The 27,267-nt window shown below is 43.0% G+C and overlaps 1 protein-coding gene across 5 annotated transcripts in view; it reads left to right on the forward strand.

The window, feature by feature from the left end:
* Positions 1 to 27,267, forward strand: part of Phf20 (PHD finger protein 20) — a 102,869-nt gene that overhangs the window by 40,397 nt on the left and 35,205 nt on the right. The window contains exons 3-8 of one of the 5 annotated variants that reach the window (XM_034494440.2): positions 3,936 to 4,107; positions 6,781 to 6,865; positions 17,025 to 17,104; positions 20,026 to 20,410; positions 24,972 to 25,085; positions 25,922 to 26,110. In XM_034494440.2, the coding sequence (XP_034350331.1) occupies positions 3,936 to 4,107; positions 6,781 to 6,865; positions 17,025 to 17,104; positions 20,026 to 20,410; positions 24,972 to 25,085; positions 25,922 to 26,110 (1,025 nt within the window). Of the gene's footprint in view, positions 1 to 3,935; positions 4,108 to 6,780; positions 6,866 to 17,024; positions 17,105 to 20,025; positions 20,411 to 24,971; positions 25,086 to 25,921; positions 26,111 to 27,267 lie in introns of those variants that run through there. The other 4 variants (XM_076930099.1, XM_034494441.2, XM_076930100.1 and 1 more) reach the window with 4 other exon arrangements.

Genomic DNA, 27,267 nt, shown 5'->3' on the forward strand with positions numbered 1-27,267 from the left:
AGCCAGCCTGGTTTACATAGCACATTCTAGGCCAGCCAGGTCTACCTAGTGATCTCTGTCTCAAAAAACAAAATAATTTAAATTGTGGTTGGAGAGATAGCTCTCTAGTTAAGAGACTGGCTGCTCTTCCACAGGGCCCGGGTTCAATTCCCAGTGTCCATATGGTAGATAACAACTATAACTTCAGTTCTAGGGCATCTAGTACCCTCTTCTGGCCTCCATGGAATGCATGTGATGCCCACAAGTAGATGTGTATGCAGGCAAAACATCCATACACATAAAATAAAATTAATTAATTAAATTACTGTCTTAGTTAAGATTTTTTGCTGTAATCAAGGCAACTCTTATAAAGAAAATATTTAATTGGGGCTGGCTTACAGTTTCATTGGTTCAGTCCATTATCATGGCAGGAAGCAAAGTGGCATGCAGACAGACATGGTGCTGGAAAGGTAGCTGAGAGTTCTGCATCTTGATTTGCAGGCTGCAGAAGGAGAATGTGTACCATACTGGATGTAGCTTGAGCATCTATGACCTCAGAGCCCACCTACATTGACACACTTTCTCCAGTGAGGCCACACCTAATAGTGCCACTCCCTGTGAGCCTGTGGAGCCATTGCTATTCAAACCACCTCAATTACTTAAAACATTATGTATATATGTATGTGTGTGTGTGCGCACACGCACACATCTGCGTGCACATGTGAACGAATGTAGGTGCCTTCAGAGTCCAGAACATATAGGACCTCTTGGTGCTGAAGTTCCTGGCAGTTTTGAGCCACCCAGTGTTGGTCCTGGGAACCAATGTTGGGTATGAGCTTTTCACTGCTGAGCCAGTTCTTCAGCTCCTTTCAGAGTCTCGTAGAGCCCAGTATGGTTGCCAGTTTGCTGTGTTGTTGAGGGGGTCCTTGAACGCTTTCTAACTTCGTTTTGTCCTGAGACAGGATTTTGCTTTAAGACATATTAAAAAAAATTATTTATGTTTGTATATGCGTGCACAGAATGGCATGCATGTGGAGGTCAGAGAACAGCTTGTAGGAGGTGATTCTCCTTCCTTCATGGAGGTTTCGGGGATTGAACACAGGGTATCACATCTTTCCAGTCCAGGTCTTGCTATGCAGTACATGCTGGCCTTGAACTTGCAGTGGTCCTCCTGTTCTTCTCCAGTGCTACAATTATAGGTGTATGCTACAGTGCTGCCTTTTGAGGAGAAGAGTATTTGACTATATAGCTCCAGGCTGGCCTATAGTTCTCAATCTTCTGCCTCAGGAGTGCTAGGATTACAGAAGTGTGTCACTCTGCTCAGCTTCTCTTGAGAAATTTAGCCATAAAAAGATTTAATACAGGGAACCAGGCTCTTAGAAACAGGGAAGGATTGGAGTTGTGAGACTCAACACTGCTGCCTTTGGAGAACCAGTTTGAAGGGCTATCAATGGAGCCTTGGTGTCTGGGAAGTCATTATTAGCATTGCCACTCCCACCACTTGTCTTTGACACTGATGTAAGGTGGCTAGACATTTGCTGTGGAAGAGCAGCAGCAGCCACATCCAGGATCTCCTCAGTGTTCTGATGTCAAAGGCCAAAAAGCTATTGAGTCAGCAGCTGCACTTTAACAAATTCTGATTTACACGTGAGTGGTTGGTCTGATCACTAAACTATGGGTCTCTATCACCTTGATTGCTTATTGGAAGGGAATGAGGAAATGTTTTTACTTTCCCAACTCTAGAAAGGGTGGACTAGAGACTGAAATAGGCTGAACTGGCCACAATTTTGCATCCTTCCAGATATTTTGTACATATTCACCTTTTTTTTTTTTAACAGTTTATTTTATTTAAATGAGTACACTGTGGCTATTTTCAAACACACCAGAAGAGGGCATCCAATCCCATTACAGATGTTTGTAAGCCACTATGTGGTTGCTGGGAATTGAACTTAGTACCTAGAAGAGCAGTCAGTGCTCTTAACCTGTGAGCCATCTCTCCTGCCTTTTTTTGTTTTGTTTTATATTTATTTATTTTATGTATATGAGCACACTGTCCCTCTCTTCAGACAGATCCCATTACAGATGGTTGTGAGCTACCATGTGGTTGTTGAGCACCTTCCTTTAAAAAGAAGTGATAGCTGGGTGTAGGGGCACAGGCCTTGGATCCCAGCACTCTGGAGGCAGAGACAGGGCTACATAGTAAAACCCTGTCTCAAATCAATCAATCAATCAATCAATCAATCAAACAAACAAACAACAACAGAAAACTTCAAACACTTCAAAATGGGGCCTGTGAGGTGGGTGGCTTAGCAGGTCAAGGTGCTTGCCATCAAGCCTGATGTTCTATACCTGGGATTCACACACTGGAAAGAGAGAATTGACTCACAAAAGCTGTCCCCTGACATTGCCTTGTGTGCTGTGGCCTACCTGGGCACACACAATTAATAAAATGTAATAAAAATGTAAACACTTCATGTAACAGTGTATCCTCCATAGTATTGTGCGTTGTGTCTCAGTACAGGAGGAATCATCTTTTCAGTATTGCATGGTACTTAATTATATGGTTTAAAAATGCTTAAGAACATAGAATCCTTGTATTCGGAAGGTGGAGGCAGGAGGATCAGGAGTTTGAGATAATTTTTACCAACATAGTATTTGAAGCTAACATGGGCCACATGAGACCCTATCTCAGAAAAACCAACCAACCAAACACAGAAACAACCCAAAAATCCTCAAATAAAACTGAAGAAAACCAGCCTGTGTTTTAGGCTTGTTATAGTTTATGGACACGTGCTGACATAGCCAGGAAGTTCACATTTGCTTCTTGCCCCCAGTGTACTCAGGACTTGTGTATATGTCATCTCTTGTAACTGGTACTGTGACTGACTTCACGAGTTAATAGTTGACAACTAAGAAAGGACTCTGTTGAGATCCTTTACAAAGTCTGAGTGTGTGTGCCCTGTCTGCATGCCTGAAGAGGTCAGAGGACAACTTTTGGAGTTTATTTTTTCCGTCCAGGGTGGGCTTTGCTAATGGAGCTTGGATTGTCAGAGTCTGTGTGGCAAGTGCTTTTACCTGCACAGCCATCTCATTTGCTCTAGATCAAGACTTTTATTATTTGTTTGTTTATTTTGAGACAGGGTCTCTAGTTCAGGTTGGCCTGGGATTGGTGTCACTTCCTCTTGCTTTAGCTCTGTAATTACAGGTGTGTAGCAGCCGGCCCATGAGACTTGAATCTAAGTCTATTATCTTCTATAATTTATTTGACCCAGTTAAACAGCATCACAAAGTATTAAGGGTTTTGTTTTTGAAGCAGTATTCATAAATCCCAACTTAGCCTGGCCTCACATTTGCAGTAATTTCTCTGCCCTAGCCCCTAAGTGCTGGCATTTGCAGGCCAGTACTAGCCTCCCATGCCTGGTTTTAAAGTGGTAGGACTTTGGTGCTAGAGAGATGCCTACCTTAGCAGTTAAGGTCACTGGCAGCTTTTCTAGAGGACCTATGCTTTGATTCCTTAGCACCCACATGGTGGCTCAAAACCATCTGTAACTCCAATTCCAGGGGATCCCACTCACTCTTCTGACTACTGTGACTGCAGTGGTCACACAAGTGGTACAAAAATATACATGCAGGCAAAATGTTCATACAAATAAATAAATCCTTAAAAACAAATAAACAGCTGGGCGGTGGTGGCGCACGCTTTAATCCCAGCACTTGGGAGGCAGAGGCAGGTGGATTTCTGAGTTTGAGGCCAGCCTGGTCTACAGAGTGAGTTCCAGGACAGCCAGGGCTACACAGAGAAACCCTGTCTCAAAAAAACAAAACAAAACAAAACAAAAAACATTTTTTAAAAAAAAGGTATGTCTTAAATACTTTTGTAATTGTGCTCTGTGGGTAGAGTCTTGGCTATTTTGAATAGGCATTAAAGTAATAATTTCCCTTTTTTTCTGACTCAGGTATCCGGCTCATATTGAAGACATTGACTACGAAGAAGGGAGAGTTCTCATCCATTTCAAGCGTTGGAACCATCGTTACGATGAGTGGTTTTGCTGGGACAGTCCTTATCTACGCCCTTTAGAGAAGATACAGCTGAGGAAAGAGGGTTTACATGAAGAGGATGGATCTTCTGTGAGTAGCAAATCCTTGGAGTTCTGTAGTGAATGAGTGAATGTAGCAACTCAGTGCCCACTGGAGAGCAGTCCTTGCTGTGGTGGAAACCTTCAGATCTCTGTGGACTAGGGCTCCTTAAGAGTTCAGTTTTCACCTGTTGGTGCAATTGATGTAATAGTTCATAAATTAACTTTATTGGGCTTCCATCCATAGGAATATGATCTTCTGTCTCTTTTAGAGACCACTGTTTCCACCATAGTGTTGAAAATACTATTGGGTGCATAGTAGGTCTTCAGGAAATATTTGTATAATAAACCAGGCATGGTGGCTCATCCTAGTTTTGGGGAGGTCAAGGTTCATGGATTGCTTTGAGTTTGAGGCCAGCCTAGGCTACAAAGTAAGACTTTGTCTTAAGCTCCACCACTACCACCCCTCCCATGCCAGGAATGGTGGTGTATGCCCCTAATCCCAACCCCGAGGGTGTGGAGAACAGGAGGACCAAGAGCTCAAAAACTGAATAACCAAACCAAAGCAGTAGAGCTATTATCTCAGCACTTGAGAGGCAGAGGTGGAATTCGTGCTGGGGTTCCAGGCCAACCAGAGCTACATAATGAGACCCATCCTAAGGCCAACAATAAACAAAACTATTCCTCTACCAACTTGTTGAATAATGAATGAATGATTGAAATCCAGACCCACTGTGTCTAGAATAGTGTGTACTAGTAAGGTAGCCTGGAAGATCCTTTGCCGTGCTAACTTCATCTAGTAAACAGCCGTTTTATCTTATGTGGGTCCCGAGCTTGTTTTATATAGTCTGATGAGCCCTCCCTGGAGGACTTGGACTTGGTTAGATTGTTTCAGCTTTTCTAAATTTCATTATCGTTCCTGGAGCTTTAATTGCCTTCAAAATGACACACAACAACCTTTACTTTTGTTTAAAGCAGCCATTGAGACATCTGTGGTAGCCCTTGCTTTGGGATCTGCCTCAGCCTGGGTTCCAGTTTCCATTCTAACCTCACAGAGGAACTTGAACTCTGGCTGGCCTTTCTGTTTTGCCTTTTTTCCCTTCCAGTTTAGGGTTGTTCAGTACTGTTCCATTTGATCATTCCGTTGTCATCTGTAGTTTGTGACTGCACACTGTGCTGAGACAACAGCATGGCATATGAAAGGTGTACAAGTGCCTCCCTTGGTCAGGGCTGCGGCAGCAGTGTGGGTGGCATGAGATGCCCTGATACTGCTTTCCTGAAGATAAGGAGTCTCATTCCTTCCAGCTCCTAAACTAGGTATGTTATCTGGTGGCCCAGGACTCTTAGATTTTCTTTCATTATGAATACCGGATAGCAGAAGATTGTCTGGCTGTTGTTCTGTGCCTACCTAGGCCTCCCCAGCATAGAGACTTTTAGGTTTTAGCCTTGTTTGGTTTTGGTTGTTTGAGACAGGGTCTCACTATATAGCCCTGACTATGTACAGCAGGTTAGCCTTGAACTCACTGAGATCCTCCTGCTTCTGTTTTCTGAGTGCTGGGATTAAAGGTGTGTATAATCATTTTTAGATTGATTATTTTTTTCAATTGTTACATGAATGAATGGGTGTTTTGCCTGCATATATGTATTTGGTTTTTTTGGAAGTCAGAAGAGGGCATCAGATCTCCTGTAACTGTAGTTATAGATGGTCATGAGCCACCATGTGGGTACTGGGAACTGAACTCAGGACCTCTGCAAGAGAAGTGAGTGCTCTTAACCCCTGAGCCATCTCTCCAGCCCTAGCCTTATTATTTGGTTCCCTATGTTGAACATCAGAATCATCTTGCATCTTTAATAGCCCATTCTAGTCCACTCTTGTTGGTCTGTTTTTATTTTATATGTGTGTGTATGTAGAGTGTGTGTGTGTGTGTGTGTGTGCGTGCGCGCCCGCCCGCCCGCCCGCCCGCCCGCCCGCCTGAAATGAGACTATTGGATCCCCTGGAAATAAATTAAGACAGTTTTGGTACTGGGTCCCAAGTCCCAGTCCTATGAAAGAGCAGCAAGTACTCATAACTGCTTAGCCATTCCTCCAGCCCCAAGTTTTATTATTTTTTTAATTAAAATGACGTGTGTTTATGAATGATATACATGTGCAGAAAAACTTTAAGAAGTTGGTTCTTGCCACTGTATGGGTCCTGAGAATTGGATTTTGGTTGTCGGCCTTGAGGGTAAATGCCTTGACTTGCTGAGTCATCTTGCCTGACCCATCTTTTTTTCTTAATTTGGGGTGTGTGTGTGTGTGTGTGTGTGTGTGTGTGTGTGTACACGCACGTGCACATGCACTTATGCCATAGCATAGGTTTTAAATGTCAGAGGAAAATGGGCAAGACTTGTCCTTGCTCTAGAATGTGTGTCCTGGGGATAGAATTCAGGTCATGAGGCCCAGCACAGTGCTCCCTCTCATCCGCTGAGCAGTCTTGCTAGCCCTTTACTTATTTTTGAGAAAGAATCTTTTTGTATGGCTAAAGCTGACTCAAACGCTGGTCCTTCTGCCTTAGTGATGATCGTGCTAGAATTACTGAGTCTCAGCACTGCACAGCCCACCCTTACCATTCATGTGATCCCAGCTGCTTTTATGATTTGTGCTGTAATGTGCTCCTTAGGAAATTGAGTTGGTAACTGGAGTTGGTAACTGGACGTTTATTTTTTTATTTTTTTTTTTTTATAGGAATTTCAAATAAACCAGCAAGTGCTTGCTTGCTGGTCTGACTGTCGATTTTATCCAGCCAGAGTCACTGCTGTGAACAAGGATGGTAAGGTGTTCAGTTGTGGTTGTTTTTGCTTTTGCTGTAGGGGAATTTTATAGTCTGAGTACTTAATAATGTATCAGGATTTATTACCTAGCAATATTTTTTTCAGCTGGTACGAGGCATATGTCTGGCATTAGGAAGAGATTATAAATGGAAAGAAAGCTGGATATGAGGGAGGGACTTCCTATAGGTTCACTGTCCAACATAGAAAAAAAAAAAAGGAAGAAAGAAGGAGAGGGAGGAGCTTTGTTCTTTGCTACTAAATTTCAGTCATTATTTCCTCAACCAAGCACTGTGGATTCTGCTGAGAGGTCTGTGGGTTCTTTCTCTCTAGAACTTCCTGATATTTTGATGAAATAGATACCATTCACTGTTTATTTTATTTGTGAACAGCTTACAAATTAATTAAACATCAACAAACACTTGAACATGTGCTTTGTGGATAATGGTGACTAGGGCGGAAATTGAGATACTAGGATGGGAACTTTGCTTGTGCCTAACGGTTTCGAACATGTGGGAAGACAGAGCAGGGAATTTGATCCAAAAAGATGCATTTTTTTGAGCACAAGGGAGTGGTATGGGGAGTGGTTTGTATGATCAGAAGGAACTCTGGGTCCACACGGTGTGTTTCCTTAGCATATTCTAGCAGGATATCTGGGCGTGTGGCCCTGATCTCTGGAGTGCATGTTTTGGGCAGCCAGAGTTCCATTTTGTCAGGTCAAGGGGCTGAGGATGTAGCTGGTGATAGAGCACTGGCCTAGCATGCACGGGCCCCTGAACCAATCCCAAGCACTGCAAATCAAAAGAAAGCAGAACACCAACTACAATCAACACTGGCCTTTTTGTAGTTGGTTTTGTTTTTTATGTTTGTTTGTTTGTTTTTTCTTTTTGAGACAGAGTCTCACTATGAACCCTTGGTGTTCTAGAGATCATAGAGCTCCTGTTTGCTTCTGCCTCCTGTGCTGGGGTTAAAGTCACGCATACCCACTCCTGGCCCACATTGGTTTTTCATTCCATGAAGTTGTTCAGCTGTGTATTCAGCACTCTACTAAGTGTTGGGATGATTAAATTTTGTCTGGGAATGGTTGACATTGTCCAAAGAAACCTCCAAAGTGATGTTCCATCTTTCAAGCTAACTAAGCAATTTTTTCATTTCACATGAAGTGCATTTGGATAGTTCCATCTTTCACTAAATTATGTCTTTTATATAATATATAATGTATTCCAAAATTACATCTCTAATTAATGTTTTTCACATGTATCTTATGAACAGCTTGTTTTTGGGGAAAAGCTTACATATTAAACCACTGCAAGTCTTCTTTGAAATAGGAATAGTTAGGTCAAGATGCATTCTGCCTCTCCAGATTCTTGTTTTCAAGATGGTCTTTCTTCCTTTGCTGGCTTTTGTAGCTGAGTGTTCTTTAGGTTCATAAAGGGCCTATAGGGCTATCAAGTCATGTTCTTCCACCCAGTAAGATTCACTGGAGGTGCTCTTTTGGGGAGCACCAGCCCTTCAGCTGGGATGAAAATTTGGGGGAGTTCTGTGAGTCATTCTTGAAGTAACAGCAGCAGTTAGCAGGGGGCATCTTTTGTTCTAGTGTTGGCTGAGTACATGGGAGGTAGAACCGAAAGAGAGGGACAGGGATCAGATACACAAAGGCAAGCAGGGGCAGATGTAGAGGATTTCAGGAACTTTGTGGGGAAGGGAGTGAGCTCTTAGAAAAGTAAGGGGTGGCTTCATGGAGGTCACAGAAGTCTTAGGAACTGACATGTTACATGTAGTGTTTGCAGAGCTGCGTTTGGCATCATGACAACAGCCAGGAGACCTAGTAAGGCAGAATGAAGCCAGTGTACAGTGGGGATGCAAGGCATAGTGTAAGAGCAGGAAGGGTCAGACAAATCCTAATAAGGGGAGTGGTGTGGGGGTGTGCGATATGGGTGAAATAAATATGTTTGAAGCCATTAAGAAATGAGCAACATTGGGTATAATATTGGCTGTAGATAAATAGCAGTTTTAAATAGCTTTTAAGCTGGGGCAGCTGCAGTTGTACATGGTAGTACATGCCTTGGGAGGCTAGACTAGATGATCCCAAGTTTGCAGTCAGCTTTGGGCTACATACTGAGTTAGAGGCCACTGGACTACACAGTGAGACTATCTCAGAAAAAAACACAACACAGTGAATCAAACAATAATGAAGTAACTGGGGTAACTAAAGCTTTGCAAATTAAAAGGCCAAATTCTTTCAGTTGTTTCCTCATGAGCTAGGTTATAGGAAGGAGAGTCTTGAGGCCATGGGCTCATGAGGTGGTCATTGACCACCCTGGTGATTGGTTCTATAGCTCTGACTTAATTCCTACCTGCTTCATTTACTTAATTGAAGGACATGCAGACTGGGGATTTTTGCTGAGGCCTGTCTATATTGCGTTGAAAGCCTTGGTGGCTTTCTTGAGACTGATTGATTGAAGAGAGAGGGTGAGAGGATATAGAGTGGGCTAAATCCTGAAGAGGGAGGCTAGTGAGGCATGCTGGGAAAGTTATGGAAGTAAAGCTGATGATTTTTTTCCTCGGAGCAGTGTACTCTGTCCACTGGTTTTAGGTGCTGTCTTTGGGGCTGGCAGAGTAAGGAGCGCTTGTGGACTTGGTTGCTGCAGTGCTCTACTGGTATTGTTGAGACCAAGTATGCCTCTGGAATCTGTAGTTCTCCTGCCTCGGCCTCATCTGGATTACAGGCGTATGCCATCTTGGCTTACCCCTAGCCCCCTCCACCGCCTTTCTCTTTCTTCCTTTGCTCCTCTTTCACTTTGGTTTTTTGGTCCTGGGCATTAAACTCAAGGCTTCATGCGTGCCAGGACAGCATTCTACCATGGAGCTAGATTTCAAAGCTCTTGACTTTCTTTTCCTTCCTATCCTGGATTTTTCTACCTACCTAAGTTGGATTTCTCTGTAGCCACGTGGGACTTGTGAGGAAGAGGTGGAGCTCTTCTGGCAGCGTGCCTTTCAATTTCCTCTGAGTTACTCTGTCTGGTCCAGGCTGCTAGGAGGAAGTGGCAACCAGTAAAAACAGCTTGTGCATTCATCTTTGGCTTAACTTTCTTATTGCTCTTAACTTCCTTGGGGGTTTTCCTGAGGCTGAGCAGGGTGTGGGGACTGTGGGCAGAGTGGAGGAGCAGCAGCTACTGTCAGGTGGGGGTCTGGCATGATTAGTCAGCCCTAAATAACTCAAGAGTTTCTTAGGGAAATTGGTTAATGCTTGGAGAAGAGAGAGAGCAGTACTTGCCATTGATAATGTGTGTGTGTTTGTTTGTTTTTTGAGGTAGATTCCTGTGACCAGGATGGTTTTGAACTTACTGTGTGGTTGAGGATGCCCTTGACTTGGTGATCCTCCTGCCTCCACCTCCAGAGTGCTGGGACTATAATAAAATCCTTTCACCCATCTGGTTTTTGTTTTGTTTTTGAATTACGATCTCACTTCCAACTCCTGGCTAGCCTGTTCTTATTATGCAGTCAAGGCTTGCCTTGAGCTCATGGCAATCCTCTTGCAACCAAGTGCTGAGATTACAAATGTGGACCACCGTGCCCAGCTTTTTATTGTTTTATGTCAGTGAAAAAAGAACCCAATTTAGTGTGAAGCAACACTCTGTGTGTGTGTGTGTGTGTGTGTTGGGGGTTGGGGGAGAGAGGTCACCATTGGTGAGTTGATGAGTTGATTTTTGGGCCTTATTTGTCTGGGACTCTGATTCCTCTTTGCAACTTTTTTTTTTCCTTGAGAGAATCTGGCTAGGTTTCTGAGGCTTGCCTTGAAATTTTGGACTTAACTGCTCCTTCTGCCTAAGGCTTCCTAGGAGTTGGATTTCCAGCATGTACTGCCATGCCCAGAGCCACATGATCTTTACCCCCCCCCCCCCCCCCCCAGCTTTCCCACCCTCTCTGTCCCCTCTGTGGAACACCACTGCTCACAAGGCTTTCTCACTGAAGAAACTACTGGTGGTTAGCATTAGCAACAAGATAGGCTGTTTTCTGTTGATATTATATTGCTGAGACTGGCCTGAGACTTAACTGTGTAGACCAGGCTGGCTTGGAATTTGCAACAGTTCTTGTGTTGGTGCTTCCTACATGCTGGGGTTAAGGGTGAGTGCATTAAGCAAGTCTTCCTCCTAATTAAATGCAAGTTTCTAGGTCACATGCTCCCCTTTCCTCCATTTCAGTCTATTTTGGGCCTGTGCCTTGGAGCTTGTGTTTTCCACAGGAAATGCTATGGAAATGGTCTTCCCAGGTCTCTACTGAAGCAGTTCTTTTTTACATCTTTTTTCTGCTGTAACTGAACCTACATTTGAAGCATGGGGAGGTGAATAGATTTGCACAAAGGGAAATAAGAGGAAGATAGGCCCACACATGCAGGATCTGACTTCCTTCTGTGGAGGGGTTAATAGTACACTTTTTCAGAGTGACTTGCTGAGTGATAATAGTTAGAACTACTTATTGATCTGCTTCTCTGGAACAGGCTCTATGCTAAGTAGTTTCCACATTTTGTTGCTTTTAAGACTGGGTCTTGCTGTGTAGCCTGAGTTGGCCTAGACCTAATGCTTTCCTTGCTTCTGCCTCCCCAGTGCTGGTCTGTGCCACTATACCTGGCTGAATTTGAACATCTTATCTAGTTGTCACACGAGGGGAGAAAGTTTCTTACCATCAAACTCATCCTCATTTTATAGGTGAGAAATTAAGTTCACAGGAGAGAATGAATATGAATAAACACAAAGAACATAGAGCAGAGGTTCTGAGGTTCTGGAACTGCCTCTCCTATAGTTCAAACCTGCCTATCCAGAGCATCCCAGCAGGGTTTTCCTGAAAGGTTACAAGTTAGCCTGTATGCCTGTATGCCTGGGTGTTCACTGATCACGGGCCAGGGGAGATGTCAAGTGTACCTTTTTTTTTTTTTTAAGATACGGAGTCATTGTGTAGCTCTGTCTGGCCTGGAACTTCCTATGTAGATCAGGTTGACCTTGGACTCACAGAGATCCATCTGCCTCTGCCTCCAGTCCTAGCTACTCAAGAAACTCAGGCAGGAGGATCTTAGTTCAAGGACAGCCTGGAAATAAGATAAGGAATTCACAAGACCAGTGAAAACAAAGCAATTTTCTGCACACAGTTCCAGAGACAAAGACACCAGCATAGAGAAAGGGCAACAATGACTGGCATGCTGATTTCAAAGTCCCAGAATCCTAGAAATTCCGGTCTTCTCTCCTAGGCCTGGACTTGTCCCCTTTCCCAATTACCAGTCTTCTAGGTTTAGGTCACAGAGCCTATTGACTGATTTGTGGCTTGCAGATGCCCATTTTCTGGTTATGGGCTCAATGATGTAGCACCAAACCTGTAATTTCCAACTCCAAATTCTGAGACAGGGGCCCTGATACCCCCTGCTTTTATGTAATCAGTGAGCTCTAAGCATGCCTCATACCGAACAACAAGAGAAATGAGAAGGCTGGGTATATAGCTTTGGTTGGATGGTTTGGCAACTGTCCTATGGCAGAAAGCAAGGTCAGTATGTAAAATAGCTCTGAAGCATAAGGCTTGGGGAGGAGTGTCCTGTGTCATATTCTTGTCCATGTTCAGACATTAGGGATCTTTTTGGACGCTTGAAGTCATACCTGCTGGGAAAAGATGTGTTTTTTGTTTTTGTTTTGACTGAATCTTGCTATGTATCAAGCTAGCTAGCTAGCTCTAGTTAGCCTGAGTTCTAGCTATGCAGGCCTTAGAGAAGAGAAGCTTGTAGGGTGGTTGGGCTCTCACACCCCTTCTGCATTCTGACTGCTTCTGAGGTTATCTGAGTTCTTAGCCTTAGGCTGCTGCTGCTGGGGGTGTGGCTTAAGCTAACCAAGGTAGGTGGACCTTCTGTCAGGCTAGGCTATGCTTTTTCCTTTTGTTATTTAAGGGGTGGACCCACCAGCCTTGTGCTGTACCACAGAGCTAAATCCTCAGCCAAGGAGATATTTCTGTTACATATTTACATGTTACTTGCTAGATATGATTTGTGGCCAGCAGATCACTCTATTATCAGCCACCCATGGAGGAATTCAATTGAAAAATGTTCTTTTGAAACTTTTTTGTTTTGTGTGTGTGTGTGTGTGTGTGTGTGTGTGTGTGTGTGTGTGTCTGCGCACATGCATGTGTGCCTGCAGAGGCTAGAAAAGGGTGTCATATCTTCTGGAGCTGGAGTTACAGGCAGTTGTGAGTCACCCGATGGGGCATAGTGGGAACCCAGCGCATCTAAAAGATCGCTGCCTGTCCCTAACCACTGTCCAGCCGCAGGGGAAATAAGTGTCCTTTAAGTTATGCATAGACTCTTGAAAGTAGCTTTGGACCTTCCTGCAGATTTGGGTTAGGCTGTTTGTATGCTTCTTCGCTCAGATGCATCCCTTAGGCTGTGTTGAGTGTGAGCAACGGGGGATAACTTATAGTCCTTTGGATGTCGGGAGCGTCAGGATTAGGATTTGCTATTTAGCAATGGGGCCTCCAAATCTTTGGCCAGAGTTTGGCCAGCTGGTGTCCTGGGTCTGTGGTTTGGACTTAGGCGTCAGGACTTGGGCAATGGGCAATAGGAAAAGAACTGGTCAGAGGTCAGCAGGCAGGTGTGGGCTTTAATTCTAACTCTTTTTTTGTTTGGTTTTTGAGTTTGATGTCCCAGGCTGGACTTGACAGCCTACTGAATGCTATGATTGCAGGCATGAGGCATTCATTATTCCTAGCGTTAAGTTTGGACTCTCATCAGGAAGAGTTAACTTAAAGATTAAACACAAACAGCTGAAAATAAATGGTGGTCCATTCTACTAATTTTAGAGCTTGAAACTATCTCTAAAAATGGCAGTCCCACCTTCCTCCTGTCACTTTCACAGTCAGTTTCTCACACTGTCCTGGGTGGCTTACCAGCACACTAAGTATTTAAGATTGAAGGAAAGGGCTGGAGAGATGGCTCAGCATGTCAGTGGACTGGCTGGTTGCTTTTCCAGGAGATGTGGATACTGATTTGATTCCCAGTATCTACATGGTGGTTCACAACTACTTCTAGTTTCAGGGTATCCAATGCCCTCTTCTGGTCTCTGTGGACATCAGACACATACATGGTACACTGATATACATGCAGACAAACACCATACATAAAATTAAACTGAATTAAATATTAAAGGAGAGCTTGATCTTTTTTTTTTTTTTTTTTTTTTTGGTTTTTCGAGACAGGGTTTCTCTGTATAGCTGGCTGTCCTGGAACTCACTCTGTAGACCAGGCTGACCTCGAACTCAGAAATCCGCCTGCCTCTGCCTCCCAAGTGCTGGGATTAAAGGCGTGCGCCACCACCGCCTGGCTGAGAGCTTGATCTTGATGTTGCTATTCCTCACCTTTATCCCTGGGAAGCCAGAGATGCAGCGCTGTACCTTGGTACTTAAGACATCTTTTTTACTTGTTTGATTGATTATATGTGTGTGTGTGTGTGTGTGTGTGTGTGTGTGTGTGTGTGTGTGTGTGTGTGTAGATACTCCCTTCCTCAGCCCCACCTCCTTATTTCTTGAGATAATTCTTCTTACTGAACCTAGAAATTGCTATTTTGGCCACAGTAGCTGGCCAGTAAATGCCAGAGATCTTCCTGTCTCTGCCTCCTAGGTGCTAGCATTATAGGTGGCTAGAGTTGGTCTTTTTCACATCAGTATTGGGGTCCTTAGCTGATCCATCTCCCTAGCCCATGAGAAGTCTTCAAGAGCTGGATATTGTGTCATTGCTTGTCTATAATCCCAACATTGGTGAGGCTGAGACAGGAGAATCACAGTGAATTTGAGGTTAGCCTAAGCTATCTGGTTAATTCAAGGCCAGCTTGGGCTACAGAGTAAGACCCCGTCTCAAACAACAATAAACAAAGAAATTCTCATCCACCTCTACAAAAGAAAAACATTAAAAACAAAAAAACAAAATCCCCCCCCCCCCCCAAAATGGGAGAGCTGGAGAAGAGAGATGGCTCAGTGGTTAAAGCACTGACTGCTCTTCCTGAGGTTCCAAGTTTGATTCCCAGCTCCTACATGGTGGCTTACAATCATGTATAACTCCAGTTCCAGGGGATCCGATGCCCTCTTCTGGCCTCTCAGGTGCTGCACACACAGGGCACACAGACTTGTGCAGGCAAAACACCCATATACATAAAATAGAAATAAAGGAAAATAATTAAAAATAAGTATATCTTAAAACCCAGAGAAGTGGAAGTGTCTACTTAGCACTCGGGATCGGTGTCTGCTCTTTCTCTTCCGGCAGACATCACCCTTACAGAGTAGGCAGGGAAAGACTGGGGCTTAAACGTTTGCTTTCATGACCCTTAAAAAGTTATTGCTGAGCCAGTGGTGTAGAGAATAGTTAGGATTTCTTTCTTTTATCGAAGCCTGAAGCTAACTGCTGCTGTTTAACTTGGCCAAGCCTGTCTGTGTTTCCTTCTGTGCTGAGGACACCTGTTTTCTCATTGCCAGGAGTAAATGTGCATAGGTGGTGGGTCTCAGGTTTATCATCAGATCCATCTGGAGGCTTTGCTGACACACATGCACCCAGGCCCCAGCATTCCTCATTCAGAGGCTCCAGGGTGTGGAGGTAAACACTTCTCAGGAGTTGCTGCTGCTGCTGGTGTGACCAACCACTCTGAGTACTGGCTATTGTGTGCTATGTGAGGAAGAAGTTGGCTCAGGAGCCCTTCTCCTGAGAGATTCAATTGTGAGTTTCTGCAGGTGGCACATGAAGATTTCAAATGGCCCAGAACTGATGGAACTGGCCACTCGCTGGGAAACAGGAAGCTTTTACTGAACTGCTAGGCATTCTCAGTCGTGTGAGCTGGCTGCCTGAGACTCACTGGATAGGAAGATACTTATGTTACAGTGTGAAGATGGGCATGGTGGCCTATGCTTGTGGTCCCAGCACTTAGGAGGTTGAGGTCGGATGGTAGTTCTGAGATCAAGCTAACTGTTGCTACACAGCCTGCACCAGGCTAACCTGAGTTAAATTATGAGACCCTGTCTCCAAAACAAAACAGCTTGTGAGTTGCTAAGAGCCATCATCACTGTACAACTGCTATTTTCAACTACAGAAACTCAAAAAAAAAAAAAAAAAAAAAAAGGATGAAATGGAAATGTCACAGGTGCCTCAGTGGGTAAGAAGGGAGTCACTCCGCTGTCTGGTGGGAATTGGATTGATTGAAAGGTAGGCTTGGAAAGTAATTGAGCTCTGATTATATTGAGCTTTCAGTACTAGAGGCAGTGTTTGGACTTTACTTAGTAACCAGGCCCTGTTGAGGACTAGAGGAGTGTGGTAGGAAGGGAATGTGAATGAAGAGGTAAGAACGGAGCATGGGGGTCTGTGGGAGGTGGCTGAAGCAGGAAGATTGGTGGAGCCCAGGTTACAGGTCTAGTTTGGCAGCATAGCTGGGTCCCATTTCTTAGGGGGAAGTGGAGAGGTGACAGGGAGCGCTCTATGCCCTTATTACCGTCCTTTTCTAGTGCGTCTTAGGGGTTTTACCTGAACTGTGAACCACTAATGATCTATTAGCAGGCCACTGGACAAGAGTGATTGTTTCTTACTTTAAATCCCCAAGACAAACAGGGAAGGCAGGACATGGATTAGTTCTAAGATGTACAAATTTAAAAAACTTCGGTTTTGATGCCGCTAATGAGGATTTTTGTAGTTGGATGTTTTTCCCCTTTGGGAAGGCAAGATTTGAGGGGCTGAGGTGCAGCTGCACTAAGGAATTAGTCCGAATTTTTCTCAGTTCTTAATTACTTTGTTTTACTGTTTTTTCTTTTTTGGCTCAAATTAAGCGCTCATAATTCTTTAATGAAACAGCATAGAAAATTTTAAAGCAAATTCTGAGTTCTACAGATTAAAAGGCAAACCAGTCTTGAACAATAAATGAAAGAAGCTAATTTGCCTGTGTGTGTATGCGCTAGGAATTGAATTTAGGGTCTTATGCATGCTAAACAGGTCCTTTACCACGGTGCTGAATCTGCCTTCAATGTGATTCTTAAACTTAGTTTTAAAAACACATGTACATTTATTATGTTTGGAGCTCCTTTGTGTTTATTCTTTAAAAGTTGCTGCTTTCATGGAACAGCAATTTAAAATCATAATATCTTCTTGAATTTTAGGTACTTACACTGTGAAATTTTATGATGGAGTAGTTCAAACTGTCAAACATATTCATGTCAAAGCTTTTTCCAAAGATCAGGTGAGAAATGTGCTTTTGTGCTTTTGTGTTCTGAACTATGCTAACACTGTACTTTTGTTTCTCAAATAAAGACATTACATGTGTTTCTGATGACAAGTCTTTATTTCCTCCACCTGGCAGTATCACCAGAAGGTTTTCAGAAGTTGTAGATATCTGTGTCTCTTTGTCCGTTCCCCTTCACAGATGCTCTTCTTTCAGAAGGCTGAGCACAGCCCCCATGGTTTGATTTCTGTTTTCCTCAGTTCTTCTCAAGTGTCTCGAATGCTGTCCCCTTTCCCTTCTTCCTGCACCTCACCCAACACAGAGAGCTTGTTGAGCACTTGAGAACTAGGGTGCACTTTCTCTGGCTGGGTTTTTTACATCATTTAGGACCATGGCTTGGGAGCTTACAGCTTGTCCTTGGCAACCACATCAGCTACATGTGCCTCCTTTGAAATCAAGTGTCCGGATGACCCATTCGCCCTGCCTGAGTTAGAGCCCATATGACCCATTCGCCCTGCCTGAGTTAGAGCCCATATTCTGCTCCTGGAAATACAGCCCAGAGCATTGAGCCCTCTTGAAATAGCTTCTTTATGATCTCTTCCCTTTCGTCTTGTGCCTCCTCATGTTTCAATCCAACAAAGTCTGTATACTAAGTGTCTTTCGGGCTCCTTTTAAATTCTGGTAGTCACTGATGATATAGCTTAAGCAGGTTGGTCTGAGGATTTAGTTCTGAGACATTCTCCCTCAGTGGTTCCTCCCCTTAGGGAGGAAGTTGACCAGATTGGGGATGCTCTGACCTATTGGGTCTTTTCCTGTGATGATCAAGTGCTTTACTTGGTGCAGATTACACCAGGTTTTATATAAACATCGAGGGCAGGAGAACTTTCCAGGGGCCTCAGGAATGTTTTTGCTTTTATTGGCTTTTCTCTAGACAACGTTGAGAAAATGTTGAAATTTTGCAAAGATGATTGATGCTTTCTTTCTCTTTACCTGCGTCCTGCGCACCTGAGAAGCCTCACCTATGACTTTAACATTTTTGTTAACGTTTGTAGAGTGAGTTGGTACTGGTGAAAGAACTGAAATGTGAAGTAGATGGAATTGGTAGATATTATAGGTCCCGAGACTCCAGCACCTGATAGCAAGGGCCAACTTCTAAAATAAAGTGTATTTTCAGACAGTCTCACTCTGGCCTAAGCTATTCTCTAACTCACAGTGATCTCCTGCTTCACCTTCCAAGTGCTGGGACTATAGGTGTGAGCCATGAACCCCATAGAGTTTAACTGTTTATTCAGTAAATTGCATATGGCCTGAAGGTGGGGGCCTTACCGAGGGAAGATTTATGGGCAATTCCCTTCCCAGTTTCTAGCTGCCTCTGAGAGTCTCATCTTACCTCAGTCCCAGAAGACCACCAAGACAGACTGATGGATCTTAGATGCACATAAGTGTACACATACACACACATCCCTACCTGCCAAAAGGGCATAGTCTTTTGAGTTAAGATAACTGTGTAAAAGTTTTTCATACATTATTAAAACAGGCCAAACTTTCACTGTAGAACCATGTTACTCTAAATGTTTTGTTAATTTACACTTGAGTTATATTTAATTTTCTGAGCTTATAAGAAGAATGTTTGCTTCTTTTAGATGATCTGGAAAATACTCAAAAGCAGAAGGAAAGCAAAACAGCCCCTTCAGACAAAGGGTTCCTGCTTGTTTGTGTTTGGCACTTTGTGTCTGTCTTGCTGGTTTTTTTGTTGTTGTTATAAACTTGTGTATGTTACTCCCAAAATTGGAATCAAGTGCATGCTACTGTCTATAGCATGTTCTTTTGTCTTAACAATGTAACATTCCTTGGAAGTTCCTTTGTCCTCTGAAGTTGCAGCTTTCTGGTAGCACTGCAGTGTTCTGTAGTATGCATGTACTCTATGGGGCTGGTTTTGAAGTGTAAATCAGGGTATTTGTACCCAGCTGTGAAGTCTGGTCATTCTATTAGCAAACTCTACTTCTGGGAATTCATTTTAGTTGAGAAGTAGGAACTTTCAATTCTTTTGATCTGAACTGACTTTACCCCTGCCCAAAAGGGAGTGCAACCACTCATTTGTTTCCCTCTTTGTAGAATAATATTGGGACTTAAAAAATAAGTCTCACTGTTCATAATTTTTTCCTGTGGGATAAATTTTGCTTTGACTGCTGTACAGTTAAACATTTCTTTCCTATTTCTGGGAAAATCAGTGGGCCTAGAATGTGTGTGCAGGATCTCATAGGATCATATTGTGGGATAGATCCCTGATCTTCTCTGGAAATTTTGGAGGATTAATTCATTCATAAATAAATTTAATTGTAGCCTTAGAAATCCTAACTTTCAAAAGTTGGCCATATTAAGAGACAGTTACACTAGAACACAAGATTTCAGGATGAATTTTAAAGTTAATCTGGTAACAAATTAGAAGCAGTACTGCTTTTTAATGGAGAAAACACCCAACAGCTCAGGAGCCCCAGTGGCTTACTGGAGTGAGCACAGCTGTTAACAGAAGAGGAAGCTGAAGCTGTTGGTCTGGCTTGGGCATTCTGAACAGTGTTCCTGTTAAGCTTCTAGTTACTAGTTTGGTTTTCTTCTATATAAAACTGGGCATCAGCGTACAATGCGTCTAGTTGCGTTAGAAACACTGCTTCCAGTCATGGGCCCTGCTAGTTGGCATCCCTAACTAGTCTCATATGGCTCATCCTAGTGAGGGAGACTACAGAGCCGCAGAAGATTGAGAGTAGCAGTTGTGTGTAAATGCAGAGTTGGTTCTCAAAGCTCATCTGGTTTTGTGCATCATGTGACCTGGCCTATGTCCTCTTAGTGTCTTCATTGTCTTCATAAGTGTGCAAGCAACCTCCTGATTGTGTATTTGCAAGTAATCACAAAGTGTTTCATCGCTATTTTGCTCATTTTAGAATATTGTGGGTAATGCTAGGCCTAAAGAAACAGATCACAAAAGTCTTTCATCGTCTCCTGAGAAGCGAGAGAAGTTTAAAGAACAGAGAAAAGCCACCATCAATGTGAAGAAAGACAAAGTGGAAAAAGCTTTAAAGACAGAAAAGCGGTCCAAACAGCCTGACAAAGAGGGAAAGCTGATCTCAGAAAAGGGCAAAGCGTCAGAGAAAAGCCTTCCTAAGAACGAGAAAGAAGATAAGGAGAACATTTCCGAGAACGAGCGGGAGTATTCTGGGGATGCCCAGGTGGAAAAGAAGCCTGAGAAGGACCTTGTGAAGAGTCCACAAGAGAACCTGAAGGAGCCAAAAAGAAAACGAGGCAGACCCCCTTCCATAACTCCTACTGGTGAGTCTCCCAAGCGGGCTCTGCAGTGCGTGATGGCGGTGTTCTTCTGTGGCCTTTGTGGTTCTTTACTCCTTCTGTACTTCAGTCCTTCGTGTTTGTGACTTTTGTGACTGGCTTGTGAGCTGAAAACAAATCATGCCTGTGGAGCTGAATTTCAGTGAGCTGTGTGTGTCCAGGTAGATATGTTGGGGGGTGTGGCCATGACTGAGCTGGGGTGGAAACATGAGGTTTCTGTGGAAGAGCCGAGGGAGCTGAGGCCTTCTCATGGTACCTGCTCACATCTGAGGAAATAATAACATCCTGATGGGCAGACATGAAAGAGACGAGGAGAAGACAGAAAGCTGAGGTTGCAAGGGTGAGAGGTACAGTGTGGTAGGGCACAGACTGATCCTGTGTAAGGCCCTGGGTTCAGGCCTTAGCGCGGAAACACACACATGTAAACATTGAGCCTGTGAGGGAGGCAAAGCTAGGGAGGCAAAGGCATATTTTAAGCTCTTAGTAGGCATTGCAGCTCACATCTGTGACAAGATGTGAAGCAGAGCCAGGAGGATCTTAGTTCCAGACTAGCCTGGGCTTCATAATGATACCCTGTCTCAAAAGATGTTTACTGATGCTGACATTTCAGTCTAAATAAAAAGATAATTTGGTTAATTAAACTGGTAAGTTATGGGTTCAGTATAGATGTAGGGAATAATATCCAATTATTTAAAGGAAATCTAAAACTCATAGGTAGGGGATCACAGTGAGTACAAGGCTAGCACGGGCTACAGAATGAGTGCCAGGTCAGCCTGTGCTAGAATAAAACATTGCCTCAAAAAGGAAAAAAAGAATAAGTTTGGAATTCTTTTAGAATAATCAAAAATGAAACAAGTTTTGATTTATTGGTAAGCTGAACACTCACCCTTCAGATGATTTGGTAGCATGAAGAGCACCCCTGTACCCCACCAGATGGAACCTAACTATAGCTGAATGCATTTGTGGTCTTTCCCTGCATGAACATTAGAAACTGAGCCTCTTCTCATTTTCACGCAGCATCTGTAATTTGTTTGTTGTTGTTGTCCTGGGAGCTGAGTGTAACCTTGCACACGATAAGCAAATGCTGTACTAGTTAGCTACATCTCTAGTTCACATGCTGTACTAGTTAATTAGCTACATCTCTAGCTCACAGTCTTTGTTTCTCATACAAGTTTAAACAGTTTCAGTAGACAATTTAAAATGTAAAATTCCATAGAGAAGATTTGTTTTGAAAACTAGACTAAGAGCCAATTCATTGTAGTCCTCATGGATATCTTTGTAAAGCTGAGCTCTGACTTTATAGGAAACCAGGTAATAGCCTGCTTTGTCTCTAGATGTGCCTCCCTTTTAAACAAACAAACAAACAGAAACAACAGCGGAAAAGGCCAGGTAAAGAGCTTGTTGTATATGCCTTATAACCGGAGGTTGGCTATCCAGAGCCCACATAAGGGCCAGATACTGTAGTACTTGTCTACAATCCTAGTTTACCCATCCTGGGAGATTTATTGGAAGCATGTGGGCCAGCCATCTTGTCATATACAGCAGGGATGACAAGAGACCCTGTCTTAAGGTATAAGGACCTGTGACCCTAGACTGTTTTCTGACCTTGACAATTGGTCTATGATATGCAGACACTTGCATTCACTCATCCACGTACATTCATGCACAGGAAAACATGTATTTCACACACACGCACGCACGCGCATAAAAATAAAATGATTTTTCAATACAAGGTTTCTCCATGCAGTTCTGTCTGTCCTAGAACTTACTCTGTAGACCAGTCTGGCCTCAAACTTAAGGATCCTCCCACTTTTACCTCAAGTGTTGGAATTAACGGTCTGTACCACCATACCTATCTGTCCTTTTTTGTTTTTCTTTTGTTAGTTGGCAGTGCTGGAGAAACCCAGGTCCTTCTGTGTGATAAGCAAGTGCTGTGTCTGCCCTTGACTTATACCTGTAGCTCTATATTCTTTATATTGACTACTTATTGAAATGTTTTTAGATGGATTGGTAAATAAAATATATTCTTAAACTTAATTTCATCTTTTAAAATTTCTTAATATGATTGCTTAAAAATTTAGTTACATGTACATTTAGTTACATTTGATGTTCTCATTGTATTTCTATTGGACAGCATTGTCCTTAAATTTAGTTGCTGTCAAAAAAAGAAAAAAGAAAAGAAAATTGTAGTTGCTGTCTTGATTGGCTTGTGAGAAAGAATTAAACACCAATATCCACAGCCTACATGATCCCTGATGAACTGCCCTGCATTGAAAGTGGTATTAGCTGTACAGTGTTCTGAGGGAACTGAGGAAATACCCTGTGTCTTCCAGACAAAGAATGGAGAACGAATTGGGACAATCTAGAGGTTTAAACATCCCAGGTAGTGCACCATCTTCAGAGGGAGTGAGTGTGAGGCAGGCTTCACCCTTCTGCTGCAGTTGAACCCAGAGTTTGCTCACACCAGGCCAATGCTTATGGCCACTCTATATCTCTAGACCCTAGAGCAGGCATTCTTTTGAAAGCTGGAAAAAGACAGTTGTGCGGGAAGAAAAAAGATGGAACGTGTGAACTGGTAGAAATCAGACTTGTCTACAGCTCAGTTTTGCTCTTCCTGCTGTAGCTTGGAGCCTTTGGAGTATGTACTGAGGTATCTGTTTCTCAGGTGACAGACTCTCTGGAGCCATCCACAGCTTCACACCTTCCTGCATTCATTTATTGCTTTTGTAAGGATGTGGTTTCATACCAGATAGACACATTTAATAGAGAGGGAAATTTCCTGTTAACTGAATTTGGGCATCTAAGGACAGGTTGAGCTTGTGCTTTCCTGCCCTCCTGGCTGTCAGCACCAGTGTGGAGATGCTGGGCTCCCAGATGAGGTGTTCTGGGGAGAGTTAGGGAAATACTCAGGTTCTCTGTAGGTACCTGTTTATATGTGGTATCAAAAGGAAAAGAAGGCTTGTGTGGTGTTTTATACAGAGTTCATGCACCCTTAGGAAACTAAGGAGGATGAGTTCTTTGACCCAGGGGAGCCCATTGCACAGATCTGATTGGGAGCATAATCTGAGCTATGTACAGCAGATTGTTTGTGTTTATGTTTAACTTGGAATATGTGTGATCCAAGTTTTCGCCACTCGAAATAGAATAATGTTGATATGTTGGGAAGATTGAATATAGCAAGAGCCAAGAGAGGGGTTTGTCTCCTCAGAGCTCTGTTCTATGTCTCCTTCTGCCTCTGACACAGCCACACTGGAACTGCAGATTGTACATGGATCTCTTCTCTTTCCTTTGGTTTGTTTCCTATCCAGTTTCCCGTTCCAGTCCTCTTCTGTATTCTTTTGCCTCCTTAGATTCCTGAGTCCTGCCTTCCTGCTGGGCTCCCTGGTCTTTTTCTGTCTCTTTTGAGATTTCCATCTTTCAGATTTGAGGAGAGCTTCTTATGTTTTAGTAGAGACTGCAGCACTAACCTGCTGAGTTAGTGATCCACAGCAGTTCTGGCTTTCATTTAGATCTTCTGAAAAAGCAAAACAAAATCAACCACCTAGAACCAGTGACAGCTGACTTAGCCTGAGACATTGAAAACAGGAACCAAGCCCTAATGCATGATGCTCATTTTAGCAATGAGCCTGCATGGTGAGTTTTCTAAGTACTGGGTAGGTCAGGGTTTGTTCAGTTTTAGTTCTTTTCTTATTCTGTTGTGTCAGCAGGTTTTGAAAAGATTTGATGCTCAAAATGCCTGAAGGAGTCCTATATGGTGGTATAAGCCTGTAATCCCAGCACTTGAGGGGTCAGGGGTCATTTTTGGCTACACAGAGAGTTGAAGGCCACCTAGACTGTATGTGAGATCCTGTTTCTTTCTAATTCCCCTCCCCAAGACTTCAGGAATCTTATTGGTAATAACTGTCTGTAACCCCAGCACTCAGGAGCTAGAGGCAAAAGAATCAGGAGTTTAAAGTCATCCCTCAATGTATATACCAGCTTGGGCTTTTTACTACACTAATTTTATCTTCTCCTAATAAAGCAAGACTATAAGAGCATGTTCAGTAGTGCATGCCTGCAATCTCATCTTCTCCAGAGACTGAGGCAGGAGGATTTCAAATCCCAGACTACTATGGGCAACTTAGCAAGAAGACACTGTCCTTCCCTTTTCTCTGTCAAGAGACTTTTATAGTGTTCACACATGTTTTTAAGAGGTTGTATTGGAGTGTGGTATTTTAAAGAGAAGGTTTAGAGTCTCTGGGTCTTAGACAAGCCCACAAAAAGATCAAGGAAGTCAGTCTACAGAGTGCCACCGTCTTCCTGTCCTGTTTCCCGTTCTAGTCCAGATAGGAAAGGAAGCAGTTTCTCACTCATTCCATTGTCTTGTCTTACCTTAAGGGTGACTGTTGGTTTTCAGGGTTTAGTAATGTATCTGAGATATATGAGGATGTCTTCTCTCTTTCTCTTTGTATGTAAGTACATGTACATATATATTTTTATTTGTATAAAGATGCACAATTAGGCACGAAGAAGTTATATATTTCTGTGTGCTTTGTATATATTACAGCTGTGGATTCAAACTCTCAAACTTTACAACCAATAACATTGGAATTGAGAAGACGGAAAATATCAAAAAGAAGTGACACCCCATTAAAGCGTCCCCGACTTGACAAAACTTCATGTGAGTCCTCAGTTTATGTATATGTGGTTAGAATTTGATAAGTTACTTGGGTCAGCTTCTGTGTCTGTCTGTCTGTTTCTTACAAGCACTAATGACTGTCTTTGAATACATAAGCTAATGTGACTGGAATGTGATTGAGGCAGTAGTTTTTGCTAGAAGCAACAGGATCGTACTTGTGGTGGGCTCAGTGATAGCATATCTACTTCCATAAAGTATATTAGGTTTGGATTCCTTCAGAAGTATATAGCCTGCTCTACTAAGGATGGACTTCATGTGGGGAGAAAAACTTCAGCCAGGCATAGTGGCTCACATACCTTCAACCCTAACACTAGGGGTTCAGAGGGAAGCTGACCTCTGTGAGTTTAAAGACATCCAGGTCTACATAGAGAGACCCTGTCTGAAAAACAAAGAGAACATTAATACTATTTTTTGAGTAGAGAAAGCATGTTGACCTTAAAAAGGATTTGTGATGGCTTTTAAATAAGGTTCTCATAAGCCATGGTTGACTTTGGGAGTCAGCACTCGGTCCTTTCATGTTGGAAGTTCCAAAATAGAGCTATGGTCAAGATTTGCACATACCTTAGCACGTCTTCTAAGTCTGTGTTCTTGACATTTGGTTGTAAGCTCTCTCTAGCACAGACTATGAATTTTTAAGGTAAAATTCCTTCCTAGCAGAGGTTTCACTTTTACTGTAAGCTAGGAAAGGAGGTCAGTCAGAAATTGCACAAGTCTCTATAGGAAACCCCTTGTAGAATTGACCAGCTCAGAAGTCCATGTAGGTGAAAAAGTCTTTCTTCCTGTTGGTCTCTGAGTACAACTCTATTAATGGTTTACAGCCCAGGAACAGTCAAAAAAACGCTCTGAAAACAGTGACAAAGACTTATCCAGGAGACGGTCCTCCAGGCTGTCCACTAATGGGACCCGTGAGATCCTAGATCCTGACTCGATTGTACCTGATCTGGTTCATACAGTTGATGCAAACCCTCTACAAGACAAATCACCCAGTGCCAAGGAATCTGCTGAAGGTAAGTCAGTGTCTGTTTTGGAATTATTTGGTCAGCCTAGTGCCTGTCTACTAAGAACCAATCTAGATTCTTCTGTATTGGCTTCTGTGTTAGATTGGAGTGTGTGTGTGTGTGTGTGTGTGTGTGTGTGTGTGTGTGTGTGTGTATGTATGTATGTATGCATGTTATATATTTTATTATATACATTCCATTCCATATATTTTGTGTATAGGGCTGGAGAGAGAGCTCAGTGGCACTTGCTGTTTTTTCAGAAGAACCAGATTCAGTTTCTAGCACCCAAGTTAGGTGGCCCACAACCACCTATAACCTGTTCCAAGGAGATCTGTCATGGCCTCTCAAACCCTGCATGCATGTGCACAGATGAACTTGCAGGCAAAACACACGTGCACCACTGAGTGTGGTTATGCACACCTTTAATTTCAGTACTGGAGAGGCAAGCATAGTTAATGGTTTCCAGGCCAACTAAGGCTACAAACAAACAAACCCCACCAAAACCCATCCACACTAAATAAAACTGAATCTAATAATAACTTGTAAAAAGTATATGTGTAGCTGTATGTGCATGCAGCTACTTACAGGTCCAAAAGAGATTGTCAGATTGCCTGGAGCAGAAGTTATAGGTGGCTGCGAGCTGTCCAATGTGAGTTCTGGGAACTTAACTAAGGTCTTCTACAGCAATAGCATGTGTGAGCTCTTAACTACAGAACCATTTCTCCAGTCCCACCGTGGATTGTATCAACGATGTTGCTGCAGTGCTCAATACCGGCTTGCTCTTCCCTGATGGAGTGGATGCATTTGTGCTTGGCTTTGCTTCTTGTTCCATGTTGTGGGTTAGGCTGGAGGCACATGGCGTGTTTCTCTCTCTGCCTTTTTGATGCTACCTTGCTTCATCTGTGCATTTGCTGACCTTTCACTTTAATCCAATTCTTTGAGGAACTTACAGCCCTGGTTGTATGGGTGGAAGGCTGTTTCTTTCTTTAAAAAAGTACCATTTTATTTAATTTTTTAGCATGTATGTATGTATGTACATGTGCCATGGTACATATGACTAGAAGATAACTTGTCAGACTGTATTCTCTCTTGAGAGGGTAGGTACTGGAGTTTAACTACAGATTCTCTGGCTTAGAAGCATCTTGCCACCCCTCTTTTAAAAAGCT

This window comes from Arvicanthis niloticus, chromosome 2 (assembly GCF_011762505.2).
Source record: "Arvicanthis niloticus isolate mArvNil1 chromosome 2, mArvNil1.pat.X, whole genome shotgun sequence".
NCBI classification, from domain to species: domain Eukaryota; kingdom Metazoa; phylum Chordata; class Mammalia; order Rodentia; family Muridae; genus Arvicanthis; species Arvicanthis niloticus.